Raw genomic sequence first — 26534 nt, 5'->3', positions numbered from 1 at the left:
ACCAAACCGAACCGAACCGGTCGGTTTGGGGGAGGGGGGACCATGAATGATAAAATATAAGGGATACATAGTAAAGACAGAGCAGTCAGCTGTATGAAAGCAAAACCTCACATTCAAATCTGTGTTTTTCTTCTTGAAACTCACTTCGCCTCCTCCTCCATTAATTGTGCTTTTTTTTTTCCTCCTTTTTTTTTTAAAAAAAAAAAATTGTGAAGGCAAAAGCACTGTTATGTATATATATATATATATCTTGTAAAATATAAGAGCAAAGGCAAATCCCTTGAGATTAACGGGGCGGGACTATTCCATGAAACAGGCAAGAGTCAATATCTCGAAAGGGAGGAGAGGAGGGAGTATAGGGAGAAGTGCATAATTATTACTGTGACAAATGTTGGCTTATATCATTTAAAAGGTTGTCTTTTCTTGCACAGTCGGAATTGTTTTCATGCTAACAAGACAAGAGGCGGATGTGGTAAAATACACGACCCCGTGATGGGGGTCTCAGTTCCCCTCCCTACCCCTGTTTTTTTTTTTTTGGTTGAAATAACTATCTGCAGTTTCTGATAGAAATCGACAAATCTCAGACATCGAAGCGCAGAAGAAAACTCCACGCCACAGAATACCATGGTTTTGATGCAAAAATCCAGGCAACAACAAGATATTAGTTCTCATCTTTCTTTCATGAAACGTTCATTCTCCACCAATTTCTTCAGAATGGTTCCGTACATGCTTGCACAGGGGAGTGGTGTGAAGTTTCTTCCTTAACACTCGGTTTCTGTAACCAGTCATCGGGTGGGCAATCTTTGGCTATAGACTGTGGTCCTAAGCAATGCATGTTCACGAGCACATCCTTGTCCAGATTCGGTCGTACCAAGAAACGTGTCTAAACCCAGCCTACGTGTTGCATAACATGCAAACACGTGTTGATGCCTACGAATTATTCATGGCGATTGCGAGAGAGTATGTACATGCAACACCATCAGAACATATAGATTCATATACGCAGGCCGAAAAGAGAGAGCGTACATTTTAGGAAGGAAGAGGGGGAGAGGGAGGGGAAGAGCAAGTGATGTTGTCCGGTGAAGACGACTGATGAGAGAAGTTGAGAAGTGGACCAAAGATGCTCCTGAAAAAAAAAAAAAAAAAAAAAAAAACACTTTCAGACAGTAGAGACTTGTCCATGTCAAGAGTATAATCCATTAATCATCTCACACATCATTGTCTTACTGCTCTCGCTGTAAAAAGAAAGAAAGAAACCCACACAGTAAATCTCTCCAAGAATTTCGAATCCGCCATTGAAATTTAACTCAAGGGCTTGAGACGTGTTGTCTTTCTGTGTGTCGCCGACAGAGAGAAGCAATGAACAACATGCATCCTTCTCACGTGCATCCTAACTGGCGATAACGTTATGTAATATTTTTGAGAGATGCCGTAGGGACCAGTGGTTTCAAATTTGGCATCGACCATCACTGTCTGAAAATGTGTTGGACCATAAGGATTTGAGGATATTGTGATTGTCACCATTTACCAAAACTTTAATCTGATGCCGGCGAAATGAATGATTCCCCTTGTAGCAGATAAAGCGATGGCGTAGGCGGCCATTATGAGAAGGGATGAGATTCCAGACGTAAATATGGTATCCACTGAGAGGTTCATCAATCCTGTAAGAACGTTTGCCTGCATTTTAGTAAAAATTGGATTAAGGGTCTTATCCATACTCCAAAGAGCGTAATTGTGGAGATTTTTGGACAAACCCAGATGAAACAGACAAGTGTTTTAGCTTACAAGCAGAAATGTAGCTAACGAGTTTAGGTCGAATGCTTCTTCAAGTGATGAAAGTTTGCTTGTAGGGATATACACAGAAAGCATAAATATCTTTGGACATAGAGATAGAAGTCAAGAAGTATAGGCAAGACCCTGAGACAGACATCCACAGGATGTGTTAGAAAGTCAAGAAGTTCATTATAAACTTCTTGTCAGTCTCGGCAAATTAACACCTCTGGTCATCGGACAAGGATTCCATTTTTCTGTGCAACAAACAAGCTTGTGTGTACAACTGTTATTGAGCGTTTGGTTAGTATTTCAATTGATCATAAACACGTCACACTGTTTTATGTATGGCATGACAGAGAAGACGTTCCAAACGCAAAAGAGAGAACAAGAAACCGTATATCAATCAGACCTTACCAAAAACGCCAAACACTCCTTGTTTTTGCTGATGATGCCATTGCCAGATCCTCTTTCATCCCAAAGCAAATATGTATTCAATCCATTAACCAACCAAGTTTGGATCTGCATAGAATAGGACCACGGTTAGACTAGTAAACTTCGAAGCATCGGGCAGTAGACTACAAATTCAATGCCCCTGGTGTTATACTTTGCAGCATCTTCCCGGAACGTACTTCTGTGATGAGATTTTAATGTTTGGCCGAAGTATAGAACCGAAGCTGTAGAAAGGAATACGGGCACAAAGGAGCCAACCCCAAGATCCATCAAAATTTTAGTTGGCAGACAATAAATAGTACAGGTTTGCTCACCAAAAAAGGAAGACCAATCCCAGACTAGATTGAAGCAAATGTGCAGAGAAGGGGAAAGGCAATCAAAGTAAAAGTAAAGTAATAAAGATGATTGTACGCATCTAAACCATGCCAAGCTAGTACCGTAAGTCTCTGTCTTGGCGTGCCTTCTAGGGAAAATAGTGAAGTCCACAGCCAAGATACACAAACATGTAATTATCATCTGAAACCGATCCCTTCGGAAGAAAAGGGGCTTACCAGGCAAGTTTATTTCAGCTAACTTGATAACTAGCTCTGAATGAGAAAGGCTGTCCTAATGTCAACTCGGGAGAAGACCAGGAACTGTACCGAAGTTTTAAGGCCTCGGTCAGCGTCTCTAAGTCGCTCATTCTCGAGAAATCTTGAACTGAAAGCCCCCAAGTAGACCAATCAGACAGCACCTGTAATAAGCATCCATTGATTAGACACGGCAAGAAAATACTGAAACTCGAGTACATGAAATCGAGAAAGTATTCCCCTTGCAGTGAGAGCCTATCAGCCCAAAGGCATCGGAAAGGTGCATTATACAAAACTCAAAAGATGGCGAGACAAAATTATGATCGTGGTGGAATTGGAAATATGAAGAAGAGGAGATCTAAAGATAGTGCGAGTGCGTTATCCCTCCAACTCCTGGAAACAACATTCCCATCATCATCTTGTCTTGGATGAGATGTCTCGGCCGTGATCATCTATAGCCAAAATGAATGTCTTATGCTTCACTGAACAAATGGAATCAGCTACATAATACCAAGAGCGTCATTGCTCGTAGTCAATAGCCACCGATAAAGCCAAGAGCTTGATACACATCATTCGATGGTTCATGGTAAATTCATCTAATTTTTCTTCCAAATTTTTACAAATTTGAGTGATTTTCAGCCCTTTCCAAAAGGCATATTTCGTCATTCTATACCTATTTGACCGAAAATTGATCTTAAAACCTGATCTTTCAGACATAACACAACCATGTTCTACTACAGGATGCAGCGGAAAGTGAAATGAGATGACGAATGACGAACCAATTTTCAGGTGGGAACCAATCGCGTATCGAAGAAGAACCAAAACCTTCGGCACAGACCACGACAAGAGAAAGCAACGCCATTGTCACAATTCAACAAAGAAGAAGAGACCGGAGAGAAATTAGGGCAAAACTTACGGGTGCAATGGTCAGAAAAATCCAACGCGATTCGGACAAAAAGCCAAGGATGAAACCGCGAATCAACTAAACGAAAATGAGAGAGGAAAGCAGATTACCTGTTGTTTGGATCCAGTGTCTGCTTCGGGAGAGAATCCATGAAAAATAAAAGGCGGAAACTTTACGAGCTGCGGTTCACTTGGCTAAATATTTGAAAAGCAAACTCGTTACTGAGGGCAAAAGCGTAAATAAAGGAGACTATAGTCTTCGTAAGTAGAAAGCTTATTGATGATTATGAGCTAAGAATGTTACATTCCACCATCTTGCTGTTGGAATTTCGTAATGAATACTAATAACTCATCTAATTTCAATTTTAACTGAATAAGCAAACATTTTGTCATACATGTCAAAAAGAAATTTCCTTGTATAAAAAAAAAATTAACTATCTGCAATTTATTTTCGATTTAATTTGTCTACCTATGACACATCCGGGAATGATGAATACAACAGCAATAACAACAAAACAAAGAGTATAAACTGATGCAAAGTGTTTCTTCGTCGTTAAGTTTCCCACAGGGTTGTGTGAGATTGTCCTGAGACCTCACCGAACCGGCGATAAGGACAGCCATTGTTTCTGGTGAGTTCACCGAAGGTGATGCAACTCTCGGTTTGATTATGGCCTCTCGCGATCTTAATCTTCACGTGCTCCGGCAATCTCAGCGTGTACCGATCTTCTTCCTCCGGCTTGTTCCTCACTATCGAATGACCCGTCGAATGCGATCTCGGGAATTTCTCCGGCAAGGATCGTAACCCCTTCTTCGATTTATCGCTTCTCTGTTCAATCCGAACCTCGCCGACGACGTCGTTGTCTTCGCCGTTTTCTTGTATAACGTCGATGATGATCTCCTCGTTGCGTAACGTCTCTTCGTTCTCCGGCGCCGCCGGTGAAGACGAAGACTCCAAATCTCGCCGGCAAACTGGGCATGTTCTGTGAGACTCGAGCCAGAGATCGATGCATTCTTGGTGAAAGACATGGTAACACGTCGTGAGCAGCCTGAGCACATGCTCGTCCGAGAATTCCAACAGACAGATCGCGCACTCGAGTCCGTACTTCTCGGACCGTAGATCTTTGACGGAGGAGTACGGAAACGAGGGGAACGAGCGGATGATTTGCGGGTCGAGACCGTTGTTGACGGCGACTTCCGGCGGCCGGACAACATTCTCCGGCGGGTTGCGGTGGAGGCACCAGGCCTGCATCAGGGTTTCGAGGAAACACTTGCAGAAATAGAGGATGAAGAAGCCGATGAAGAAGAAGACGAGGAGGATGACGGTGAGGATGACAGGGAGCGGCGGGGAATCGAACGTTTGCGGCTGCGGCTGGGGATGAGGAGTGTATGGTCCTGAGGGCGGAGAAATCGACATTGAACGGAGAGGAACCGGAGAGGGTGGTTCGGTGGCCGGAGACTTTGTATCTCCGCCGCAAGGCTTCTCATGCGGAGCGAGAAAGCGAGAGAGAAGCAGAGAGGGATTGTATTTTTTATTTTATTTTTTTTTTGACTTATTGGGTGAATTTTGATGGAAGGAGAAGAAGGTCGTGTCGTGTCGTGTGCATGGAGGGAGTTTTTGAAGTCGCTTTGCTTAATTTAGAAGCTTTTAATTTTCGTGTGATGTTTTTACTTGCGTTGAACGAGTCCTTTGTGACGTTTGTCTGATCTTCATGACTCCTGATTTAGCAAATCCCATCACAACCCATATACATACATATATATATATATATATACACATATTGGAGTTATCGTTGGGATTATATTATGTACATTTATCCTTAAATTGTTTTAACCGCCGTGATTTTTTATAATTTTCTTGCATCTCTAAATACTATATATAACCTGTAAATTTTAAAAAAATATATTTATGTGTAAATTTTAGAACTGCTTACTATTATTATTTTCCTAAACTGTTTCACAGTATTTTTTAAAATTAAAGAATCTTGTTAAGACTTGATCAGTTCGGTTTGTACCAAAAAAAAGGGGGTAGGAATCCCTGTAGTTTCCCGCGCACATCGGCAAATAAAGTATATAACCTTTTGCGTTATGATTTGAGAGTAGAGGGGCCAATTTGCTATTTAGTCCAAATATGATTATCGAGGTGCAAGGGATTAGGACCCGACTCGACCCGTGTTGAGATGGGATTGACCCAGCCCGTTCCAGCTTGATCGTCGCGGCCACTGAACCGGTAAAGTCGTCCCTCGTCTGGGCCTCCGGCGAAATCATAGACATCGCTTCAGATCTCCGATCCAAGAGCGCCGTACCCTGCAAATTGTTCCCGGGTATCTTTTTTAAGCCCTGGCTTCTCGTTTCTTATGAACCTGCTTGGTTAAATCATCCTTTGGTCGATTCCCAGAATCAACCACCATAGCAAATGCCGAATTCTTTCCCATCCAAAGCTCAGCAAATTCGGAGTTGGCAGCGGCAGCGATCGGCTTCCAAAGCAACAGACTTTGTTTCCCAACAGTTCGTGTACAGTTATCGCTGTAGAGACAAAGTGATTTAAGTTGTCGGGACGTCTAACTTACTATGACCAGTGACGTGATCTTGGAACCAAGGGCTTTCAGCTAAACATGGAAGTACTCCTCTACCCACGAATTCTGCCAGATAACATAATACCATATCATTATCTAATCTGGTCACGTGACGATCACATGTCTGCCATTTTTTTTGGGGTGAATTGCACAATTCGGAAACAAAGATGAAGTCTTTTGTCATTTTCGATCGCTAAAAGATGCCTAAAACGGAGCGTGGGGTTCGAGTCGAAAAACCCACATTAAAATATGTTCATTTTTGGAAAAGACAAGAGAGATCAACTTTATTTCTAACCATTATTGCACATTTGCTAACATTTCAGGACTGTCAAATCAATCACTAATCTATATTCGAATCTCTCGATGTTTTCCAATCAATCAAACATTAAAGATAAGCTCTACTTTCTCATTTTCTTCAAAGGGACAAAACTAGATGAACTTCTCCTTCTGGATGAGACGTTTCTTTTTTTTTTTTTTTTTTTTTTTTTGTGAAGCTTATCTTATCGAAAGGATCACCAATCATAACCACTTCAAACCAAACTCTTAAAAAAGATCCAAATATCAAAACAGAAAAAAGGTGACATAATAATTTTATCATATCCAATCTACGGCTAGCTAAAATATGTGATACTTTTGTACAATAGATATTACACAATCTTTTTTCACGCGTACTACCTCCTCATTGAAAACTGCGCTCCCGCTGGAACACCAAAGGGTGTTTCCGTCATTTCGGTTGGAAGTCTCTACAGAATCTATCGGGGGAGATGGACCCGTACAGCTCCGTGGGATCCACCTTACTACTTGCCACGTGTCGGCGCAGTCTAAAGTTATTACTCACGTGCATTTTTACACGTGCCATCATCTGATTACTCCTCACTCCGTTGGTCAGTTCGGCACACCCGACGGCTCAGTGCGAAACTTTGTGCATCTCACGAGAGAGAAGAGAGACACGTGGCACGGCCTGACTGAGAGATGAAGAAAAGTGAGAACATCAGACGGTGGAGGCGCAGCTATATATAAGAGGGATCAGAATGCTTGATCATCTTTCCCTTGGAGATCGGAGAGAGGAAAGACAAGAGATTCGTCGATGAGAGCTCTTCTGATGAGGACCGGTTCGATGCCGGTTCACCAACACTTCGTCTCCGGTTCACCGAAGGCCTCCATCTCCCGCCATAACTCCGTTGGAGAATCGTTCTCCGGCAACGGCCACAGATCCGCCTCCAGGATCTCGCTCTACGTCAAGTCCTCCGATGGTCATCCGCCGACGCGCTTCGGGATACGGAGGTCCTTTTCGGAGAGTGATGTCATCAGATCGGAAAGGACGACGAGGAGTAGTGCCGGGCGCAAGCCTTCGCCGATGAGAATCGCGGAGGAGGAGGAGGAGGTCGCGGATGGGTGGGGGTCGTTGATCTCGAAAGAGAGCGCTATTCCGGCTGAAGAGATGGGGTTCCCCGGCGGTGGATCCAGTAGAGGCTCCGGTGACAGCGGCTGTAACGGAAACGCGAACAGAGGAGGCGGTTACAACGACAGGAGCAAGATTGGGGAGTATTACAGAGAAATGTTGAAATCCAACCCGAACAACGCGCTTCTGCTTATGAACTACGGCAGATTCTTGTACGAGGTACGCGGGTCAATACGCCTGTAGTGTGCTCTGATTCTAGTTAGTTGGGAGTTCTGGATTGAATTGGGGTGCGGAATTTTAGGTGGAGAAAGATGGAGAGAGAGCAGAGAAGTACTACGGGAGAGGGATACTGGAGAGTCCAGGGGACGGGGAGGCGTTATCGATGTATGGGAAGTTGATATGGGAGACGCAGAGAGATGAAGAAAGAGCCAAAGGGTACTTTGAACGAGCTGTCAATGCCTCTCCCGATGACTGGTACCTCTTTTCCTGTGATTGATCAGGTTTCTGTATGTTTGCGTATTTTATAGATCTAAAAATTTTGTGGGTGGACTTGGGGTTTTTTTGTTTTTTTGGCAGTATGGTGCTGGGATCATATGCACACTTCATGTGGGAGGTGGATGAGGAGGAGGAGGAAGTAGAAGCCATGCCAGGAGTTATGGTTCCTGCGTTTTAGGACACCGCCCTTACTACAAAACCCTGAAGGAGCTTTCACGTTTTCACTAACTCTCTTTTTGTCGTGCCCTTTGATGTAATCTTTGCCATGTAACATAAATAAACTTGTATGTGAAGAGAATACGTAGGTACCAAAAACAGTGACGCAAACTTGTTCAAATTGTATCTTTCCTAAAGATCAAATTTCAAAATGATATTATGTGGGGTCAGGTCAGTATTTACACCAAGAGACAAAGAGGAGGAGAGTCTGTCTATGTACATGGGGGGAGAAGAAACTACCAAACCGATGGAGGACCACGAGAAGGTTGGTCTGCTGATGACTTACTTCCTCCGGTGGAGTCTTCGCTGCTCTCCTTCTTCTCCTCTGTTGTATCAGTCCTCGGCCTTCCCCTTTCCGGTTCCACTTGTCTCGGTCTCGCTTCTTCTATGAAGCTCCCCACTGTGATCTAGTCCGTCAGGATGGATAAAGTCAATCACACATTCCATTCCATCATTTGACCAAGCTTCTTTGTTATTAACGAATTACCTCAACTCTTGACGCGGCTATTAGCCTTCCGGCAACGGCCCCGCCGAAAACCTGGCCATCTGGACCGGCTAGACACACACTCAACCTCCATGTCCTGTTTACATCAGTACCACTGCTTTCTCTATTCAAGAACGACCCTGACAGCGTTATGATTCGGAATATGCCCTGTTTTGAATGTGAATATCTTCAAACTTGAGCTCCTGAGTTCTAAATGCCGTGACCACACATTTGCACAAGTTACGACCAGAAAAGCAAATGTACCTCGTATGAAATGATGGAATTGATAGAAGTGGAAGTGGAGTGGCGTAAAACCACACTAGAGACAGAACCAGTTGCAGAGACAATGCAGAAGGAACGTGATCCATCCCTTGTCAAAGTCATCATCTTTGATTCTATATCCTGAAAATTCATGTCCACGAGCTTACTTTCAATACATTCAACTTTTAGGAAACCAGTTCGAGTTACGAGTGAAACTGCAACTAACTCCACAAAGATTCAACATACATTGACATTTTCTTGAAAGATTCTATTAGTCAGAGATAATCATCACGATAAATAGAACATACCTCCCCTTTCTTGACCTCAATCATCACTCCTGCTCACAGCAAAAAACAGAGCAAGATATCGAAACCCATACACATACATATACGAATATATATATATATATATATATATATGTTCAACGACACGTCTAGTTACCGCCAAGGGAATGGGAAACTCCCCCTTCCAAACTGAGGGGGACCTTCCTCGGGCGACCTCGCTTTCTCTTCGAGAGTGGCGCGGCAGCAGCGGAGGAAGACGATCCGCGGAATCCGAGGGAACTCGGCTGACTACGCGGCAGCGGAGGAGGTGGCGGAGGCGGAGGAGGAGGATGATGAGAAGGAGGAGAGGAAGGAGGAGGAAGGCGGAGGAAGTTGTAGACGTCAAAGGAGTGGATAGACATAGAAGTGTTTGTGGGGACATGATTAGGGTTTCCGCCGAGGGCCATTCCCATGGCGGAGCGCGTTAGCTGCTTCGGCGGAGGAATTCTTCTCGGGTCCATGACGCAATGGCGAAGATTTCTTCCAGCAATATCAAGATTTTTTTCTCTTCTTTTTCTTTTCTTTAATCTGATGGATGGCGAGAAAATGGAGAAATGAAAATGGAGGGAGAGAGGCGATTGCTCTCCGTTTATAAGAGAGGGAGAGAGACGAACTGAGTTCGTTACTCGTATTATTCAGTTTTTTTTTTTTCCCGAAAAGGGAGACAAAAAGAGATGAGATTTTGCTTCCAATTAGGGATTGTTCTGTAATTTTAATGATATGAAATTGTAGTTTATTTATTCGTATTACCAAAAAAGTATATTGTAATTTTTTAAATGGGTGTTGGGTTGATTTGCTGGTTGAGTTTTATAATTTCTGGATATTTGTTTGTAATTTATTTATGGCCATTGGCTTGGTTCCATGCTCCCCTAACCACCATAAACACACACATACACACACATATATATATATAATATAACGATTGGTTTGGATTTGATGCGATGTCCAACGCATACATTATTTGATATCATATCACATCACAGAATCAAAAATGAAAAAAGGGAGCATATGATCGATAAGAACATATCACGTCATTACAAACGCAAACTCAAATTTAATTAAAAAAACATTATACATATATAATTCATATTAACACATAGGTCTCTCCACTAACAAACAAATAGCACCCCAAGGGCAGATGGAAAGGGAAAAAAGTTTGAAGGCGTTCCAGAAGCAAAGAAACCAAGAAATTGTGACCCACGGCGTACCGGTCATGTGATGGAGCTATGGAGATCAGCACCTGATTTCATATGAACCCGCTTTCGTTATGTAACGAACCCACTCAACCGTGTTGTATCCACTCTTCTCCCACACCTGCCAAAACAAGTGTACAGTTCCAGTCAATGAAAGGCATCAAATTCAAGCACCCACTAATGGTCTTTCAGAGGTTCTGTAAGCACTTTCAATGGGAAACAGCCAAGAGACTTCAATACTTGAATGGCAAGTTTCGTTTTTGAAAAGGACAGTACTATTCTGAATGCTAGTTGTTGAAACCCCCCAACAATTGTATCGCCTTAACCATTTTCTATGCTCATGGTCATGGATCAGATCTACTAATTCCGTGATCAAGAAATTGAATCTATTGACTTATATAATCCACAAGTACCTTGAGAAAACGGACTCGCAAACCAGAAGCTGTGAACATGGGCACCTGGAAAGAGGAAAACTTAAAATAGTGTTAAGAATTGCCCTAATACAAACTCAGTTGGACAATGTCTTAATTTGTGTGTTTTTTTTTAAAAAAAAAAATTCTGGAATGACGATAAAAGGAGTTGAACAGTGACCTGGAATTCCATCTGAATTGGTGGTCTCGTCCAAGATTTCTTTTCTGTCATTGTTGAGATCAACTCAACTTCCGTGCTTAGAGTGGCCTCTGTTTGTCCTGGAAATTTTCTTATCCTAGAGAAAATATAAGCCAAATGGTTTAATAAGCACACATCCGAAATTCGATGACCAACAGAACTAAAGCGATGAACTTTTCTGTAATAAACTTTGAGAGGTAAGTAAAACTCACTTCCAGACCAAGCAATCGATAGCTGGATTGTACTTAGCACGTCCGGATGTCACTTGGAAATTTGTTTTTGCCGTTTGTTTTGGCACTGGAATTTTGACTACAACCCCAAGAGCGAACATTTTAGCACCAAAGACACTTTTGACCTGTAGAAAGAAACATATGACAGATCAGTGGAGAGAGAGCAGAGATCTGGGAGTCAGCTTTCAATAATTAAAAAAAAAAGCTACGTACCTTGACATTTACTTCCATGCGTGTACGACCAAGTTCCTTGATTGTTGGTAATACACGGAAAGGAAGATTAACGCCTTCTGTTATACGATACCTGAGGTACAAAACAATTCAAGAAAATTAACACATTGGGGATGTGGGGAGCATGGAGATGGAGGAAGGGTCGGGGAAGATGAAGGTTCTAGAAGTAGGGGAGAAGATGAAGAAGGTTCCGAAGAGGCTGTGGGCAGTGGGAAGAGAGGATCCGAGAAGGGCGATACACGCTCTCAAAGTCGGCGTTTCATTAACGCTCGTCTCTCTTTCGTAGCAGGAATCTCGTTCTGCATAAAACTATCAGCTGAACCTGAGATAGGTCAGGTATAATATACTGTGTGGATATTATTCTTAGAATTGATTGAAAGGATGATCATGCTTGATGAGAATACATATTAGAATGAAATACATCACACGGAAATTATCTCAAACTTACTTCATTAGCTCAAATTCACCATCTGGTGGCACAAAACTAACAGTCTTCTCTGAGTTAAATCTTGTCAGATTGACGCATTGGTGAAATGTAACATCATCCAGCTCAATAGTTTTACCACTGCAGAAAATTACATGTTCAAAGGTTAAGTTTGTCAGCACCAAATACGTAACAACGGCTATACATGGAACACTTCTACAAAATCCTACCTCTTAGCTGGACGAGATTTCATTTGTGATTCTTTCTCGAGGCCAATTTTATCATTCAACCCCAACTTCAGATCAGGCATCCCAGAAAGAAAGCACTTCATTAGAACCTTCCCAGTAACATCACACCGAAGAACGTTGCCTAGAATTGTCGTATCGTGCAAGAACAATCAAATGAAACAGCAAATAAAAATAATCAGAAAGAAATCCTCGGCAGAGAAATTATTCACCTTTAGAGGACATTAGAAGGTTCACACTTTCCACAATGTCCAGGAAAACCTGCAGTAGTGAATGAATTAAATTAGCATATAGGCACATTTAATAAATTTGGGATTAAGGCGATGTTGATGTTGATAGACACATTTAATAAAGTAAAAACCAACAAAAATCAAATCACCTCATTCTTTTTATAAACAAGGCCCTCTCTTCGCCAACCAACAGCACCTGTAACTTGTAATGTTGCATTTGGAACAGGCTTGTCTGTAGGCTGTTTCACAATTTTTACATATGAGAAGTAAGTTATTGATGAACAAGCATGACAGGCTAGACGCAATATACTGCCAGATTCTTTACGAAAAAAAATGTTTCAGTTAATTTAATTCAAGTCAGTGTATGTACATGTAAAGAGATGGAATTACCTTCGATGAAAATGGCGACCGCACACCTTCTTGAGTAATATAAAGTTTCAAAATTTCAGGGGAGAGATTTTGTGGATAGCCAAAGTCCATAATTTCTGCAATTCAATTTGCAAAAACCAACACTTGGTGAGGTAGAAGAATAAAAGTGTAACTAAAAGAATGTCTCGATTGAGAATATCTTATCCTTGAACATAAAGGGCTCACCATCCAACAATTCATAAATTAGGACAAAGTTATTTCGAATAGCATCTTCGTCAAAAGCTCCACCAAAGTATGATTTGAACAAAGCAACAGCCTGAACAAAACAGTAAATGAAATCAGATGCATATCCCAATCTGAGCCGCTATTTTCACAAATTTCTAGGTCATCTATACAAATCAAACAAAGGGGCTAAGCTCAAAACTTTAATGATCAAGTTGATTCAGTTAATAATCTAATCAGAATCCTTCAGATCCAATCTGAGCAAACTATAAAGGAATTGCAAGCTAAGACGTAAAATCGAATACCTCGACGACGAATTTGAAGGCACAAGCAACGTTAGCATTGCTGCTGACGACAATTACAATGTAGACATTGCTGATTCGCATATAGAGAAAAGAGCAACCGCCAATCTGTCGAACAGGGCAATTACCTAACTCCTTTGTCTGCATTATATGAGTCCGAAATGCATCCACCATATTTCCCCTGCAATCAAATCGATAGAAGCACAAACCCATAGAATTCAACAAATAACATCTCGTTCGTCCCAAACAAAAACCCTAAACTGTCGCAGCTAGAGGAGAAACAAAAGAACGACGACAGCTAAAGGGGAAATTTTCGCAAACCCTCAAACCAAAAAACAAAAGTGCGATTCAAGCAGATGGACAGCGAGAAAAGTAGACAGATTAAGAAAAAGTCTAACCCAACGTCATCGCGGTAGAGGCGATTGATGAGAACATCGCCACGGAGATTGAGAAAGTAGATGGCGGAAGCAGCCACCGGCATCTTTGATCCAGGCGGATCGGAACACAGATCGACACCACCTCCGAAAAATCCAACCCGGCGACAAAAAGGTGAGCGGCGATCCGAGAAAAGACGGTGGTGCGGCGAGATCGCGGTGTCGGAGACGACGAAGAAATGAACCAACGGGCGTCAAAAGGAGAGACGAAGAATGGTGAGCGAGTGGACTTTTCTTAATGGGCTGGGCTCTTGACTCTTGCAAATCCGACCCGTTTATAATATTTCTGTTTCTTAGTTTTTATTAAATAATTAATCACATTAATATTCACCGTATTAATCAAATTATCATTGGCAAATCAAACTGAAGTGTTTTTTTTTAATTTATATGCATGTTATATTTTTATTTGTATTTTTTATAAAAAAAAATAATATTTCATTTAATTTTATATTGCCTATATATCTATATATACTTATATAACTGCTTTTAGTTAAGTGTTTCAATGTCTAATATTATATTAAAATATCATTTATTTGATATTTTTATAATATAAAAAAATATTTATTTTTCGAGTCCACTAGTTTAACTCGTGAACAGAATTGAGTCGAAGTTTTTTTACTTCTTTTGAAAACAAGTATAATGAGTTGAACCCAAAACGAACCATCTCGATTTGATCCGAGCCAATCGGAAGTGAATCGTTTGACCCCTATAATTTGTTCAAACATCTACCCTGGTATCAAACTAAGGGACCTGATAAGATTGGTTTGATTCTTGTGGAAAAAAAGTTCTTAGTATTTACAGTCACATTTGTTTTGTGAGATATGCTTCCAACAATACAGTGAATTCGGATTTGTGTTACGAGGAGTCTTCAAGTGAATAACTACAATAAAGTTTTATTACAACAAGTGGGTTGGTGCCACGTGGAGTGAAGCGACAGAAAGAGGAGTGGCCTCATTGTTGGAGGTTGAGTACGGTAGACACGAGAAATCTCCATGTCCTCCCACACTCGAGGAAGAAAACACAGAGACTCTTTAATACTCTCTGAAATCGAAATTATATTATTGTAACTTTATTAGGAATTAATGGGTCATCAGAAATGGCAACAACAAGAATCTTCCTTAAATGGGAAATCAGTGATTTTTGTTTTCATTGGGTCAAATAACAAAGCTGTGTCTTTCTATTCTATGAGCTGTAAATTACACGTAGCCCGTGATCCCATTCATAGATCACTTGGTTCGATCATGACAATATGCGTGTTATATAACATCAATATCAAGACGTCCAAAATATGTAGTGGTTAACTTTAGCTGTGAAAAGTATGATTATATATTTGAATATATATATATACAGACAAACAAATGAAGGTATTGATGGAATCACTGGTCATTTCGTTTTGGTCCTTTAATATCTTCCCTATACTCTATTCATATTAGCCACATAATTCGTCTAATACACACGCGCACACACACACACACACATATATATATATATATATATATATATATATTGTAATGGACCATGCATACACACAGAGAAGATACATAATTAGACATGGGTGTGTGATATCTGTGTCCGTGTCCAATGTGTCAACGTTGGTACGGCTGTGAGGTCACCAAAGTCCTTTTCCTTTGGGGATGGAGAGAGATTGTCTCATGGCTCTGAGGCGAACCCTAATGTGATGTTTCTGTATCTCCCTTCTCATATATATAATCAATTATTTTTTCGATACTTATTTTAAAAAAATTAGAGGGAAAAAGGGTCTTGATCAATGTTTTCAGAAAATTGGATACATTGGAAGAATTTGTATCAAATGTTTTCTGTTTGATTTTCGCAGCATAAGGGACAGAATAATTGACACATTGGAGCGGTCGCAGTCCAAGCAGAAACTGCATCACCGTCACGAAAATACAAATAACAATATATGTGTGATCATTAGCTATAATTAATCACGATCATAATAATACATGATTAAATAAATCATTGAGACTAAAATGACATGTATCAGATTCGGCGTTGACATTATTTACATTTAGTTGTCCGCAGAGAGAGACTCCATCCATAAACTCATGTCCACGACATCAGATATTTGATGTTATTTTACTTAAAAAACGAGATGATAAAAATATTTTATAAGCAATCGAAAGACTTGGCTAATAAGACGACAAGGGAGTTTCCCTTGTCTTGTTCACTTAATAAATGGGGCGCAATTAACTATAGTAAAACGGTTTACCTATTTAGATCGGATGTAATTAGGTCGAAAGTTCGGTGAACCATTTTTATTAAAAAAATTGCAACTTTCATGCTTTAAAAACACTATATATATATATATATATATATATGTTATCGTTGTTTTATTTTTTTTATAGAGATGAGAGTAAAATTAATGTCGATTTCATTTTGTAATTAGTAGATTTTTTTTACCAGTGGTGAGTTTGACTTTTTTGCATCTTCTGCATCTTGTGAAGAACAATGGGAAAGCCTCTACTTTTATGCATCTAGAATAACTGCAAGTCATGTGAAACCCATCACTTTTAACATACGTCCACTAAACATTTTATGTTTTTTTTCCATACGAATATATAATTTTGTTAGTGTTACACAAAACACACGCGCACACTATATTCTCTGTAATTATAAATGTCAGATATGAAATAATAAAAAGACATGCTTTATATATACAAAAAACACCAAACCGAAAAATATTTTAGAAATTAATAATAAATATGGTGGACGACCCTCATCTGAAAATCCAAAAGGGTTCTCTCACAATTCACCCAACGCATAAATCTACCACCGTTTACTTACACCACGCGCTCACGTGTGCACACGCGCACAAACATATACACAGCCATATTTGCTCCTCCCATCCCATCTGTCTATATATAGATATGAGAACAGTACATGCATAAAACACACCTCTAAACTATATCTATTCATATATATTCTTCTCATATTCATCTCCCATCATTCGTTCCAAGATCAAAAACAAAAAAAAAAGTTGTGCCAAGAAACGTATATACATATATATATAGGAGTGGGATCAAGATGTCGAACAGGGTGCATGTGGGGAGCATGGAGATGGAGGAAGGGTCGGGGAAGATGAAGGTTCTAGAAGTAGGGGAGAAGATGAAGAAGGTTCCGAAGAGGCTGTGGGCAGTGGGAAGAGAGGATCCGAGAAGGGCGATACACGCTCTCAAAGTCGGCGTTTCATTAACGCTCGTCTCTCTTTCGTATCTAATGGAGCCTCTTTTCAAAGGCATCGGCTCCAATTCCATGTGGGCTGTCATGACCGTCGTCGTCGTCCTCGAGTTCTCTGCCGGTATTCTTTCTTTTAGTTCTATTTTGTATGTATAGCCGTACGTACATATATATATATATATATATATATGTATATGTGACACATCATGTTCATGTATGTTATAATGCAGGCGCGACACTTTGCAAAGGGCTTAACAGAGGATTAGGGACACTAATTGCGGGATCTCTTGCCTTTTTCATTGAGTTCGTCGCTAATGACTCCGGAAAGGTCTTCCGAGCCCTCTTTATCGGAACTGCTGTCTTTCTCATTGGTATGAGCTTCTTTTTTTCTTCTGATTTCTATGTATATATATTGATATATGTTACCACTTTTTTTTTTAAAAAAAAAAACAAGAAATCGAACTGAATTTAGGGTTTAGGGGAAGAAGAAAAAAAAAGGTAAAAAAGAGTAGTTATGTTCTTAATTGAAAGGGGGAGTTAGCAAGTAGTGAAGCCGAAATACGAGTGAAATGGGAATCATGTGACAACAACAACAACAAAAAAATGGTGAAAAGTTTGCGAAAATAACGGAACTAACTTAATGAAATGGCCGACCAATATTAATAAATAATAAACTAAATATTTGTTCTATATTAATTAACGTGTGAAATGTAGGGTCGTTGGCGACGTACATGAGGTTCATACCATACATAAAGAAGAACTACGAGTACGGGGTGGTGATATTCCTGTTGACATTCAATCTGATAACGGTGTCGAGTTACAGAGTGGACAGCGTCATAAAAATAGCACACGAAAGGTTCGTAACGATAGCCATAGGATGCGGGATTTGCCTCTTCATGAGCCTTCTCGTCTTCCCCATCTGGTCCGGCGAGGATCTCCACAAGTCCACCCTCTCCAAACTCTCAGGCCTTTCCCAATCCATCGAAGGTGATTAATTAATGAAACCTCCCATGCAAATACCACGATGATGTATGTTGAAAGGGTTGAATTTTTGTCGTTTATTGGACAGCATGCGTGAACGAGTACTTTGAGGACAAGGATCCAGAGGACAAAGACAAGGAACCTTCATCATCATCCGAGGACAGAATCTATCAAGGTTACAAGGCTGTTCTCGACTCCAAATCCACCGACGAAACTCTCGTATGCTCTTTCCTCTTCCTTCGTCGATTTACTCTTATATATGTATATATATAACAATATGTGTATCAAATTTGGATACGGACAGGCATTGTATGCAAGCTGGGAGCCAAGACACACGAGACAGTGCTATAGATTCCCATGGCAGCAATACGTCCAAGTCGGAGCTGTTCTTCGTCAGTTTGGTTACACTGTCGTCGCCCTTCATGGGTGCTTACAGACCGAGATTCAGGTATTTATAATATAATCATCATCATCCGGATTTTTCGGTCCAACTAGTCATTATTCAAACTAACGTGATATTAATCAAGTCTTTGTTATATATTGTGTAGACTCCGAGATCGGTTCGGGCCCTGTTCAAGGACCCATGCATAAGGTTGGCCAGAGAAGTGTGCAAAGTGTTGTCGGAACTGGCCGAAAGCATCAGAAACCACCGTCATTGCTCGCCGGAGATTCTCTCCGACCACCTCCACGTGGCGCTCCAAGACCTGAACTCGGCAATCAAGTCCCAGCCCAAGCTCTTCCTTGGCTCCAACCTCCACAACCACCGCCATCACCACCAAAACGCCGCCGTTTCAGATACCCACGGCAACAAGAACAGCTCCAAACACCAGAACGACACCAACGCCAAACAGAACAGCGCCGTTTCGCTGTCGAGCGTCAGAACGGACACGTCAGCGTTGTTGGAGTACCGGAGATCGTTCAACAAGAGGGCAAACGCGAACGCCGAAATCATAACGGAGAAGAAGATGCTTCGACCGCAGCTGAGCAAGATCGCGGTCATGACGAGCCTCGAGTTCTCGGAGGCGCTTCCGTTCGCTGCGTTCGCGTCGCTGCTCGTGGAAATGGTGGCGAGGCTCGACAACGTGATCGCCGAGGTGGAGGAGCTCGGACGCATCGCCCGTTTCAAGGAGTACGATCCGACGGCTGTGGTTATCCGATGCGAGAAGCCGCCGTCGAATCAGTCCGACGTCATGCCGCCGTGCAACCACGCGGTGGCCGGCGTCGAGTGAGGCACGCCGGAGAAGAGACGGTTCTATTAATTACAGAGGGAAAAAATGTACGTAGTGGATTTGTCTTATTATAGATTGTAGAATATGAGGGAGGTCAAGCCGGGTCGGTATGGTTGGTTTGGCTCGTGTCTCTGGTCATAATCAGATGGTAATATTCGAGGGTTCGGCAATAAAACATTATTTGTATCCTTCATGCTTCAATATTTTCGCTGACTCGAGAGATCTAATTTCCTAAAACCAATCAAATGCTAAATTAATACATTTTTTCTTTACAAAAGAAAAGGAAGAGTATGAAAAGAAAGGGCCCTACCGGGTTCGAACCGGTGACCTCTTGATCTGCAGTCAAATGCTCTACCACTGAGCTAAGGACCCCTTATTTATTATTATTATTATTGTAACCTTCCACACATATCAATCTTCATTTCATAATCTTTTCTTTTACAAAATATACTTTCTACGGATTCTTCTTCAAGCCCATACTGCTTATAATAATCTCAGCCGACGGAAGAAGCTTTTATAACTATGTATTATGGTCCCAAGAAGATAATTTTGTGCAAATAATTTTCATAATAATGATATAATTCGTTAGCCTTCCAAAGGTGCTGAGGTCTGAAAGGTTGGCTTAAAGGTGAATGGCGGTCCAATTGATTACTGTGAAGGAATATGCTATCCCCCTATCAGAAAATTGATTCAAACTCAAGATTTGCGTATGGTATCGTAATACTAGTAATACAGATAAACGTCAAAATAAGGACAGCAAATTTTGTATTGGTTCAACAGTAATACAAAACGCAGCAAATAAGAAAACTCACAAAAAAAAAACCCTAAACATAAATCCACATACCCTTTGTCCATGATGTTATCCTCCAAGATCAACGTTAAAAAGGCTTTGTCTTGGATCCCATATACCCTTTCTTCTCCATTATCGTACCAAATAAACCGACATTTTTTTAATGCCACAAGTTAAGTTCTCTTTAGTATTTCCTCTAGAAGGGCCGGGTTGATATCATTGAATGAACTTGCTTGGTCGTAACCGTTAATGTAGTGCCAATCTTCGTACCCAATATTTGTCCAGTAACCAGTTTGCACCGATTGATCATTGTTCTCTTCTTCATTTGGATGTGATGAACTGGCCGGAAAATTGGCTTTTCCCCATCGGTTATCATCAGGGCACGAGTAATCTTGTCTAGGGAAGTAGTCGAATGCAAAATCCTGAATCTGCGGGTAATCCTGAAACATAACCCGAACTAAGAGTTTGGTTCTCAAGTTCTCGTATAAACTTTAACACCCGAACCGATAAGTACGTACCTTTGATGAATCAAGGATAAAATCCGGTGAAACCCAAAAGCTAGAGGAGTCTGTTGCGGTAGAAATAGGGTTTTCCGGTGGCGTTTCTTCTGGGCGAGGAGAGGTTACGAGGCTTGAGTTACCCGAATCGATCATTTGGTCGGTCGAAGTTTTTCGAATTCTTCCGAGGTTATTACCCTTTTTCTCATTCTTCTTGACAACACGGCACAACGCAAAAACCCCCTTAAACGAGAAAATTCACGACACCCACAAAACAAAAGTTCTTACAACGGATCCAAAACATGATTGAATTTAGACATAATCATATATATGCTCGAGGAGAAGTTCTTACCGTGGATTTTTGTGATCCACGAGAAATATCATCATCGCATAGACGATATTCATGCATGATCCAATCGGTTCTTTCGCCCAGTGGGGCACGGCCCTCGTAGAAAACTAACGTTTTACGATAGCCTGAAACAGAGGAGCGGCATGTGATTTTCCGATCCTTTCCGGTTGCTTTCCAGTAACCGGCTTTTGTAGCCCTATTGGTCCGAGAACCGTTCGGATACTTCTTGTCTCTCGGACAGAAGAAGAACCATTCCATGTCCCGGTTCGGCAGAAACGACTTGTCTGAAAAATACACGCAAGGCCGTTCCAAATATGTGAAGTTAGAACCTTTCAACGGAGGAACGTTCCAAAGCATGTAATAAAATTGAAAAAGATTCCACAAGCCCAAATATTTTGCATATACCTGGTAATTCCCAAGGATCAAATCTGTATAAATCGATCTCTGGGATGACTTCGAGCTCGATCTCGAGCCCTTCAACTTTCCTTTCCAAGTAGTATCCGACGAGTTCTTCGTCGGTGGGATGAAATCGGAATCCAGGCGGTAAAGATGAACTTCCCATTTTCAGCAGAAAGTAAACAAACACTAGCTAGTTACTTGTGACACAAGAAACAAACCCTCACCCCAGCGATTATTACAGAAACAAAAAAAGGAAGAACTAATCACGTTTCGGAGCTATATCTGTTGAAGATTTGGAAGATCCAAAAGTAGAAGCTCTTCTCGACGCTCGATTTTTTATTGAGCAAAGTCTGCAACTCACCTCGATTGCATCCTTTTTGTGACAATATCATTGTCTTTGAAATTTTCTGTTTTTTTTTTGTTCAATTTACCCGAAAACCCGACAAAACTTCCCTTTTTTCTCAGTGACAAAAATAAACCGGAATCAAAGGAGGGGCGCTTGAAGAAGAATCGGGAAATTTTAATGTTGGAATTTCAAACGAAAGAAAAACAAGAAATTCTTGAGGTCAAAGCCTTCGAATGAGGAAAAAGGTTTTTATGACTTTGCAAGGACGTTGGCGAAGGAGGAGATTAATTAAGAACTAAACGTGATTAAGGGGTAATTAATTGAGAGGGGGCGGGGGTGTTGAGAGGAGAGAAGGAAGGTTGGTAGAGTAGTCGGAGGCTGTGAATTGCGTCGTATATATAGCACACTCGAAAGTAGATTTCCATGAGGAAAAGCCAACGCCCGAATCAACAAAAACTAATAATAAACTATCTACTAATTTTATTATAATGTTTTTTTGTTATATATATATATATATCGGGAAGAAAATAACAAGACAACCGAAAGTAATGATGACGTTGCTTGTCTCAAGGGTTCCAAAAATTCCAAAAGAAATTGGACCCACTTGGACTCCAAAGCTCATGAGCTTGTTCACACTATAACCCATCCCGAATCAAATTTGTAATATAGTAAACATTTTATTTTTTTTTAATAGAATCATGGTTTTGTTTTTAGGTATCAATATATCACGTGTTGAACATTCACACACCATGAGCGTGTGAAAGTATGTACAACATGAATTCCAAAACACCCTTAGAAATCGAATTCCGAGTCAAATTCCAGATTACGTTGTGATATATATTTTGTAAAACAATGTTTAAATCCACGTCAGCATGCGTCGGACAAAAGCACTTTTATTGAAGCAACTTTGAGAAGTCACGAGAAGTGATCGTTTCGTCGGAACAGCAAGTGGGACCGCAGCTGCCCTATTCCGAAAACTATTTCTTTAATAATAATACCAATAATAAAAATAAAAAACTGTCATTTTTTCCTGCTTTAATTTGTTCGTCTTTTTAGAACACGACCAAACAGCCCCTTTGAACGTTTTTTTAAGCACTAAAATATTCAAAAAAACTTGTCATGCTCCTTTTTTTCAAAATAATTGGCTTTTTAATAATATAAAAAATTGCATCACCTAGTTTAGTTCCCACTCGTGTATTTCTCTCATATATATATGTGAGGAATAAATCGTGTATGTGATGATTATTGAAATTTTAATTTTTTAACAAGAGTGAAGAAATATCGACGTTTTTTTTAATTATTTTATTTGCATTGGATTAATATTAAAAGTACAGTAAGTAGAGAAGGGGTCATCGTTGGCATTGAATTTTAGCTTTTTTAAATACATGATACGAAAATAACACATGTCTTATTTAATTAATATATAACAAATTTATCAATTTATTTCCAATATAGGATAATAGAATTTATAAACTTAGCTGATAAAATGAAAGAAGCTAACTGTCGACAAAGATACAAGCTTAGAAATGTATATACAAAAAAAATTGGCGATCATCTTCCACGGACTAGGGTAATTATAAAACGGGTTTGGGAATATGTTCCAAATATATTGTCATTTTCTCAAGTCCATAAAAGATTATACGGAGCATCATTACACACACACATATACATATATATATATATATATATATATATCCAATTTTAATAGTGCTGAATTTGATTCTAAATTGTTTATTGAATTTGTAGCAGTTCTGAGATTTGTTCCAAGATTAAATTTATTTCATTGTTGCTTTAATTGGATAAAATTGGTGTAAAATGGGAGTTACGGGGACTTTTGGGAAAATGAGAAGACTTGCCTTTTCACACTTTGGCCCCCACCTTTCTTATTCTTCTTTCTTTCGGCTCCCTTCTTTTTATCTGTATCTTAACCAACGAAGAGCCACATTGTTTTTTTCTCCAAAAATTTATAGTTATATATATATATATATATATATATTTTTAATAATCGAGTGATCCCAAACCCAAAGGTCTAGACTAATCCCGATCCACACGCACGGTCATACAACACACACGTGGGATGTGAAACATCCGAAGGTGGCAAGAGGAGAATCTCCATACTCTGGATGTTGAACTCATGATCTCGTTTATAGGAAGGGGTTCTCAAACCAACAGAGATGGTGGATTCCAATATAGTTATATATATAAAACTAACCACCGCGCATATGATTTAAGTTTCTCTAACCAATATGGATTGAAGTGTACATACACTTTCGACAACATTAGTGAGTGTGATTTTCACATATTTGACTATTTAAGTTAAAGATAATATTTTTTTGTTTTAGAAAAATGTTTTATAAATGTCATTTTTTTGCTCGGTAATTATTACGTACCACTCCCCATGATGAGTGAAAATTGCAAATAAGACAAGAAAAGTTAATGATTATATAATACATTAAATTGAATAACATATTTACCATTTGTCACTGTATTGCAGATATTCTAAACCACCTAAAGGTATGGAGATTGTGCAAATCAACAAAACACAAAAATGATCCGACTTAGAAATTAAGTATATTTAATATGTGCATAATTCTCCAACTACAACATGCAAAAGATAGCTTTGACTTAGAAATTTAAAAGTAATTACAGTAATAATATATTTTTTTGTTGGATTTTACAGTAATAATGTTATGCTTACATATGTATATGTTTAATATGTGATATGGAAATGATCTACATGTGCTTGGTCCAACAATATCTGCTTTAGTGGTTGGAACATCTATCAACATGATCCAATGTCTTCTCGGACCCTGAATTAGAGAACCGAGGAGATAGACAAGTCTTCAACGTCTTTTGGAAATTAAGTATATTTAATATGTGCATAATTCTCACCGCTAGACCACCTAAACATGAGTGTTGGGCCCTAAGGCCCATTGGCGGAGAAATAGAACCTTCCCTTTCGGAAGGAGGTTTCGGGTTTTAACCTGAAACGCAGCGTTTCATCCCGAGGGTTAATGAAACCCTAATACGCGTGAAGACGAAAGTGTGGCGCGTGGCTCGAGGAGAAGTTTCGAGAGAGAGGAGATCGCAGAGGCGATCGTGAGGGAGAAACGGGCGTCGTCTCGCAAAGGCGAGCGAGGTAAGTGTCGGTGAGTGTCTTGTACCGTCTCTCGTGGCGTTTCTCTGTGTTTCTCGGTGAGCCTCCAACCTTGGTGTGGACGGCCGCCGTGTTTCTCTCTTCTCCGCTGTTTCTTCGTTCTTCTAGTGGATTCGCCGGCACCGTCCGGCCGAGATGTAGGTCCGAGGAAACTCGGTAACCGAACTCGTTAAAACTCCGGTGTCGTTTCTTCTTCTTGCACGAACGAGCGTCGGAGTGGCCGTGAGAACTCGATACCGACTTCACAAAGTGGTATCAGAGCTCCGGTTACGATCCAGGGAGTATCGCCGGTCAGGCGAGGTAAGTTAGGGTTTTCTGGTTTCGGTCCTTTTTTCTTTAGAGTCGAGTCTGTGTGAACGATTTAACCTTCTATCGAGTGTGCAAGGCGCAAGATCGAAGCGAGATCGGCGCCCGTACGGAGAGATCTGAAGGTTTCTGGAGTCGGCAATGACAAAGATCGGTGAGCTGAAGCCTCTGTGGAGTCGACTCGGCCAAGACTTGTTTCGGAATCGGAAACCAGGTGAGTCCTTCGACTCGGTTCTTTATTTTCCGCGTTTTTTCCTCCGATTTGAGTCCGAGTTTCAAAGAAACTCGGTGAACTCGGCGGAGGAATGCTCGATTCCGGCGAAACTCGACCCCTGACTCGTCCGAGTTAGGGTTGAGTGGAGGAATCGGGTGTGTCAACGTCCGAGTCAACTCGGCAGACTCGGCGGCTAGGGTTTCCGAAATTAGGGTTTCGAATTAAATCCGGTTCAGACCGGTTTAATCGATCCAATTTCGGTTAAACCCGATTTGGGTCAATCGAACCTGGTTCGATTCGATCCAAGTTCGGTTATCGGCGGTCAGATCGGGTTCAACCCGGTTTCGTCGTCTCAGACCGGATTACGGCCGGTTTAGTCCGGCTCAGACCCGGTCCCGACCGGTTCAGACCGGTTCACTCCGGTTCGATCAATTCGTTGACCAATTTGGTCAACAGTTGACCGGTTTAGGTCAAATCGGACCGGTTCAGGTCCGGTTTGGGGTCAATTGGACCGATTTAGACCGGTTCAGGTCAATCTAGGTCCGGTTTAGGACAATTGAGTCCGGTTTAGGTCAATTCAGGTCCGGTTTAGGTCAATTGAGTCCAATTTAGAGCAATTCAGACTAATTTAGGCTGGTTTAGGTCTTGGTTAGGGTCTGATTTGTCTGGGAAATGCTAGAATTGTTCGGTTCAGACCAATAGGGTTTGATTGGAGGGGAATTAAGGCCGGTTTAGACTGGTTTAGGTCTAATGTTTGGGTCTGTTCGTCCAATTAGGCTAGAATTAGACCGTATAGGTCAATTGGGTCCGGTATTTGATAAGATCAGATTGGTTTTAGGCTGGTAGAGGTCTGTTTATGATCTGATTTATCTGATTAGGGCTTGTATTGGTCGGGTTAGGATCTGATTTTGTGTTTTAGGACTAGATTGAGTCAATTTTAAGGTCTGGAGTGTGTAATTAGGACTAGAACTAACTGGTTTAGGGTTAGGTTGGTCCATATAGGTCTGATGGTGTCTGGTTTAGGGCATAGTGGACTGGTTTAGGGTAGATTAGGGTCTGTAGTGATCGGTTTACCCTGCTAGGTTGGTCTAGTACTTAATTTGGCTTGGTTTAGTGAAAATTCACTAGGA

General features: G+C 40.7%; 7 protein-coding genes and 1 non-coding gene across 8 annotated transcripts; 2 read left to right on the top strand and 6 right to left on the bottom strand.

The window, feature by feature from the left end:
* Positions 1-1174: 1174 nt before the first annotated feature.
* LOC104827753 (uncharacterized protein At4g17910) lies at positions 1175-3880 on the bottom strand. Its single transcript, XM_019200677.1, has 5 exons — positions 3807-3880; positions 2865-2956; positions 2378-2447; positions 2188-2292; positions 1175-1677 (listed from the first exon to the last, which is right to left on the bottom strand). The coding sequence occupies exons 2-5, from the start codon at positions 2903-2905 to the stop codon at positions 1525-1527; spliced, it is 369 nt and encodes a 122-aa protein (XP_019056222.1). The 5' UTR covers positions 2906-2956; positions 3807-3880; the 3' UTR covers positions 1175-1524.
* A 223-nt stretch (positions 3881-4103) lies between these two features.
* Positions 4104-5239, bottom strand: LOC104827752 (RING-H2 finger protein ATL29). The gene has a single exon (XM_010560994.1). It carries the CDS (start codon positions 5107-5109, stop codon positions 4249-4251), a length of 861 nt encoding a protein of 286 aa, XP_010559296.1. The 5' UTR covers positions 5110-5239; the 3' UTR covers positions 4104-4248.
* A 2063-nt stretch (positions 5240-7302) lies between these two features.
* LOC104827750 lies at positions 7303-8538 on the top strand. The gene is made up of 3 exons (XM_010560991.2): positions 7303-7889; positions 7972-8144; positions 8247-8538. Exons 1-3 carry the CDS (start codon positions 7356-7358, stop codon positions 8341-8343), a joined length of 804 nt encoding a protein of 267 aa, XP_010559293.1. The 5' UTR covers positions 7303-7355; the 3' UTR covers positions 8344-8538.
* On the bottom strand, positions 8480-10242 carry LOC104827751 (AT-hook motif nuclear-localized protein 13-like). Its single transcript, XM_010560993.2, has 5 exons — positions 9568-10242; positions 9435-9463; positions 9130-9267; positions 8869-9033; positions 8480-8788 (listed from the first exon to the last, which is right to left on the bottom strand). The coding sequence occupies exons 1-5, from the start codon at positions 9908-9910 to the stop codon at positions 8618-8620; spliced, it is 846 nt and encodes a 281-aa protein (XP_010559295.1). The 5' UTR covers positions 9911-10242; the 3' UTR covers positions 8480-8617.
* A 199-nt stretch (positions 10243-10441) lies between these two features.
* Positions 10442-14137, bottom strand: LOC104827749 (AP-2 complex subunit mu). Its single transcript, XM_010560990.1, has 13 exons — positions 13903-14137; positions 13508-13685; positions 13206-13296; positions 13002-13096; positions 12761-12850; positions 12594-12642; positions 12367-12505; positions 12161-12277; positions 11695-11785; positions 11464-11606; positions 11234-11348; positions 11056-11100; positions 10442-10763 (listed from the first exon to the last, which is right to left on the bottom strand). The coding sequence occupies exons 1-13, from the start codon at positions 13983-13985 to the stop codon at positions 10683-10685; spliced, it is 1317 nt and encodes a 438-aa protein (XP_010559292.1). The 5' UTR covers positions 13986-14137; the 3' UTR covers positions 10442-10682.
* A 2709-nt stretch (positions 14138-16846) lies between these two features.
* Positions 16847-19547, top strand: LOC104827748 (aluminum-activated malate transporter 12-like). Its single transcript, XM_010560989.2, has 6 exons — positions 16847-17257; positions 17367-17507; positions 17851-18123; positions 18206-18336; positions 18422-18565; positions 18666-19547. The coding sequence occupies exons 1-6, from the start codon at positions 16984-16986 to the stop codon at positions 19344-19346; spliced, it is 1644 nt and encodes a 547-aa protein (XP_010559291.1). The 5' UTR covers positions 16847-16983; the 3' UTR covers positions 19347-19547.
* A 99-nt stretch (positions 19548-19646) lies between these two features.
* On the bottom strand, positions 19647-19718 carry TRNAC-GCA. The gene has a single exon. It is a non-coding gene; the product is annotated as a tRNA-Cys (tRNA).
* Positions 19719-20128: 410 nt separating this feature from the next.
* LOC104827746 (NAC domain-containing protein 86-like) lies at positions 20129-22043 on the bottom strand. The gene is made up of 4 exons (XM_010560988.2): positions 21388-22043; positions 20986-21266; positions 20655-20876; positions 20129-20576 (listed from the first exon to the last, which is right to left on the bottom strand). Exons 1-4 carry the CDS (start codon positions 21542-21544, stop codon positions 20310-20312), a joined length of 927 nt encoding a protein of 308 aa, XP_010559290.1. The 5' UTR covers positions 21545-22043; the 3' UTR covers positions 20129-20309.
* Positions 22044-26534: the final 4491 nt, after the last annotated feature.

This window comes from Tarenaya hassleriana, unplaced genomic scaffold (genome assembly GCF_000463585.1).
Source record: "Tarenaya hassleriana unplaced genomic scaffold, ASM46358v1 Cleome53, whole genome shotgun sequence".
Taxonomy (NCBI): Eukaryota; Viridiplantae; Streptophyta; class Magnoliopsida; order Brassicales; family Cleomaceae; genus Tarenaya; species Tarenaya hassleriana.
This window is presented reverse-complemented; position numbering and strand designations above follow the sequence as displayed.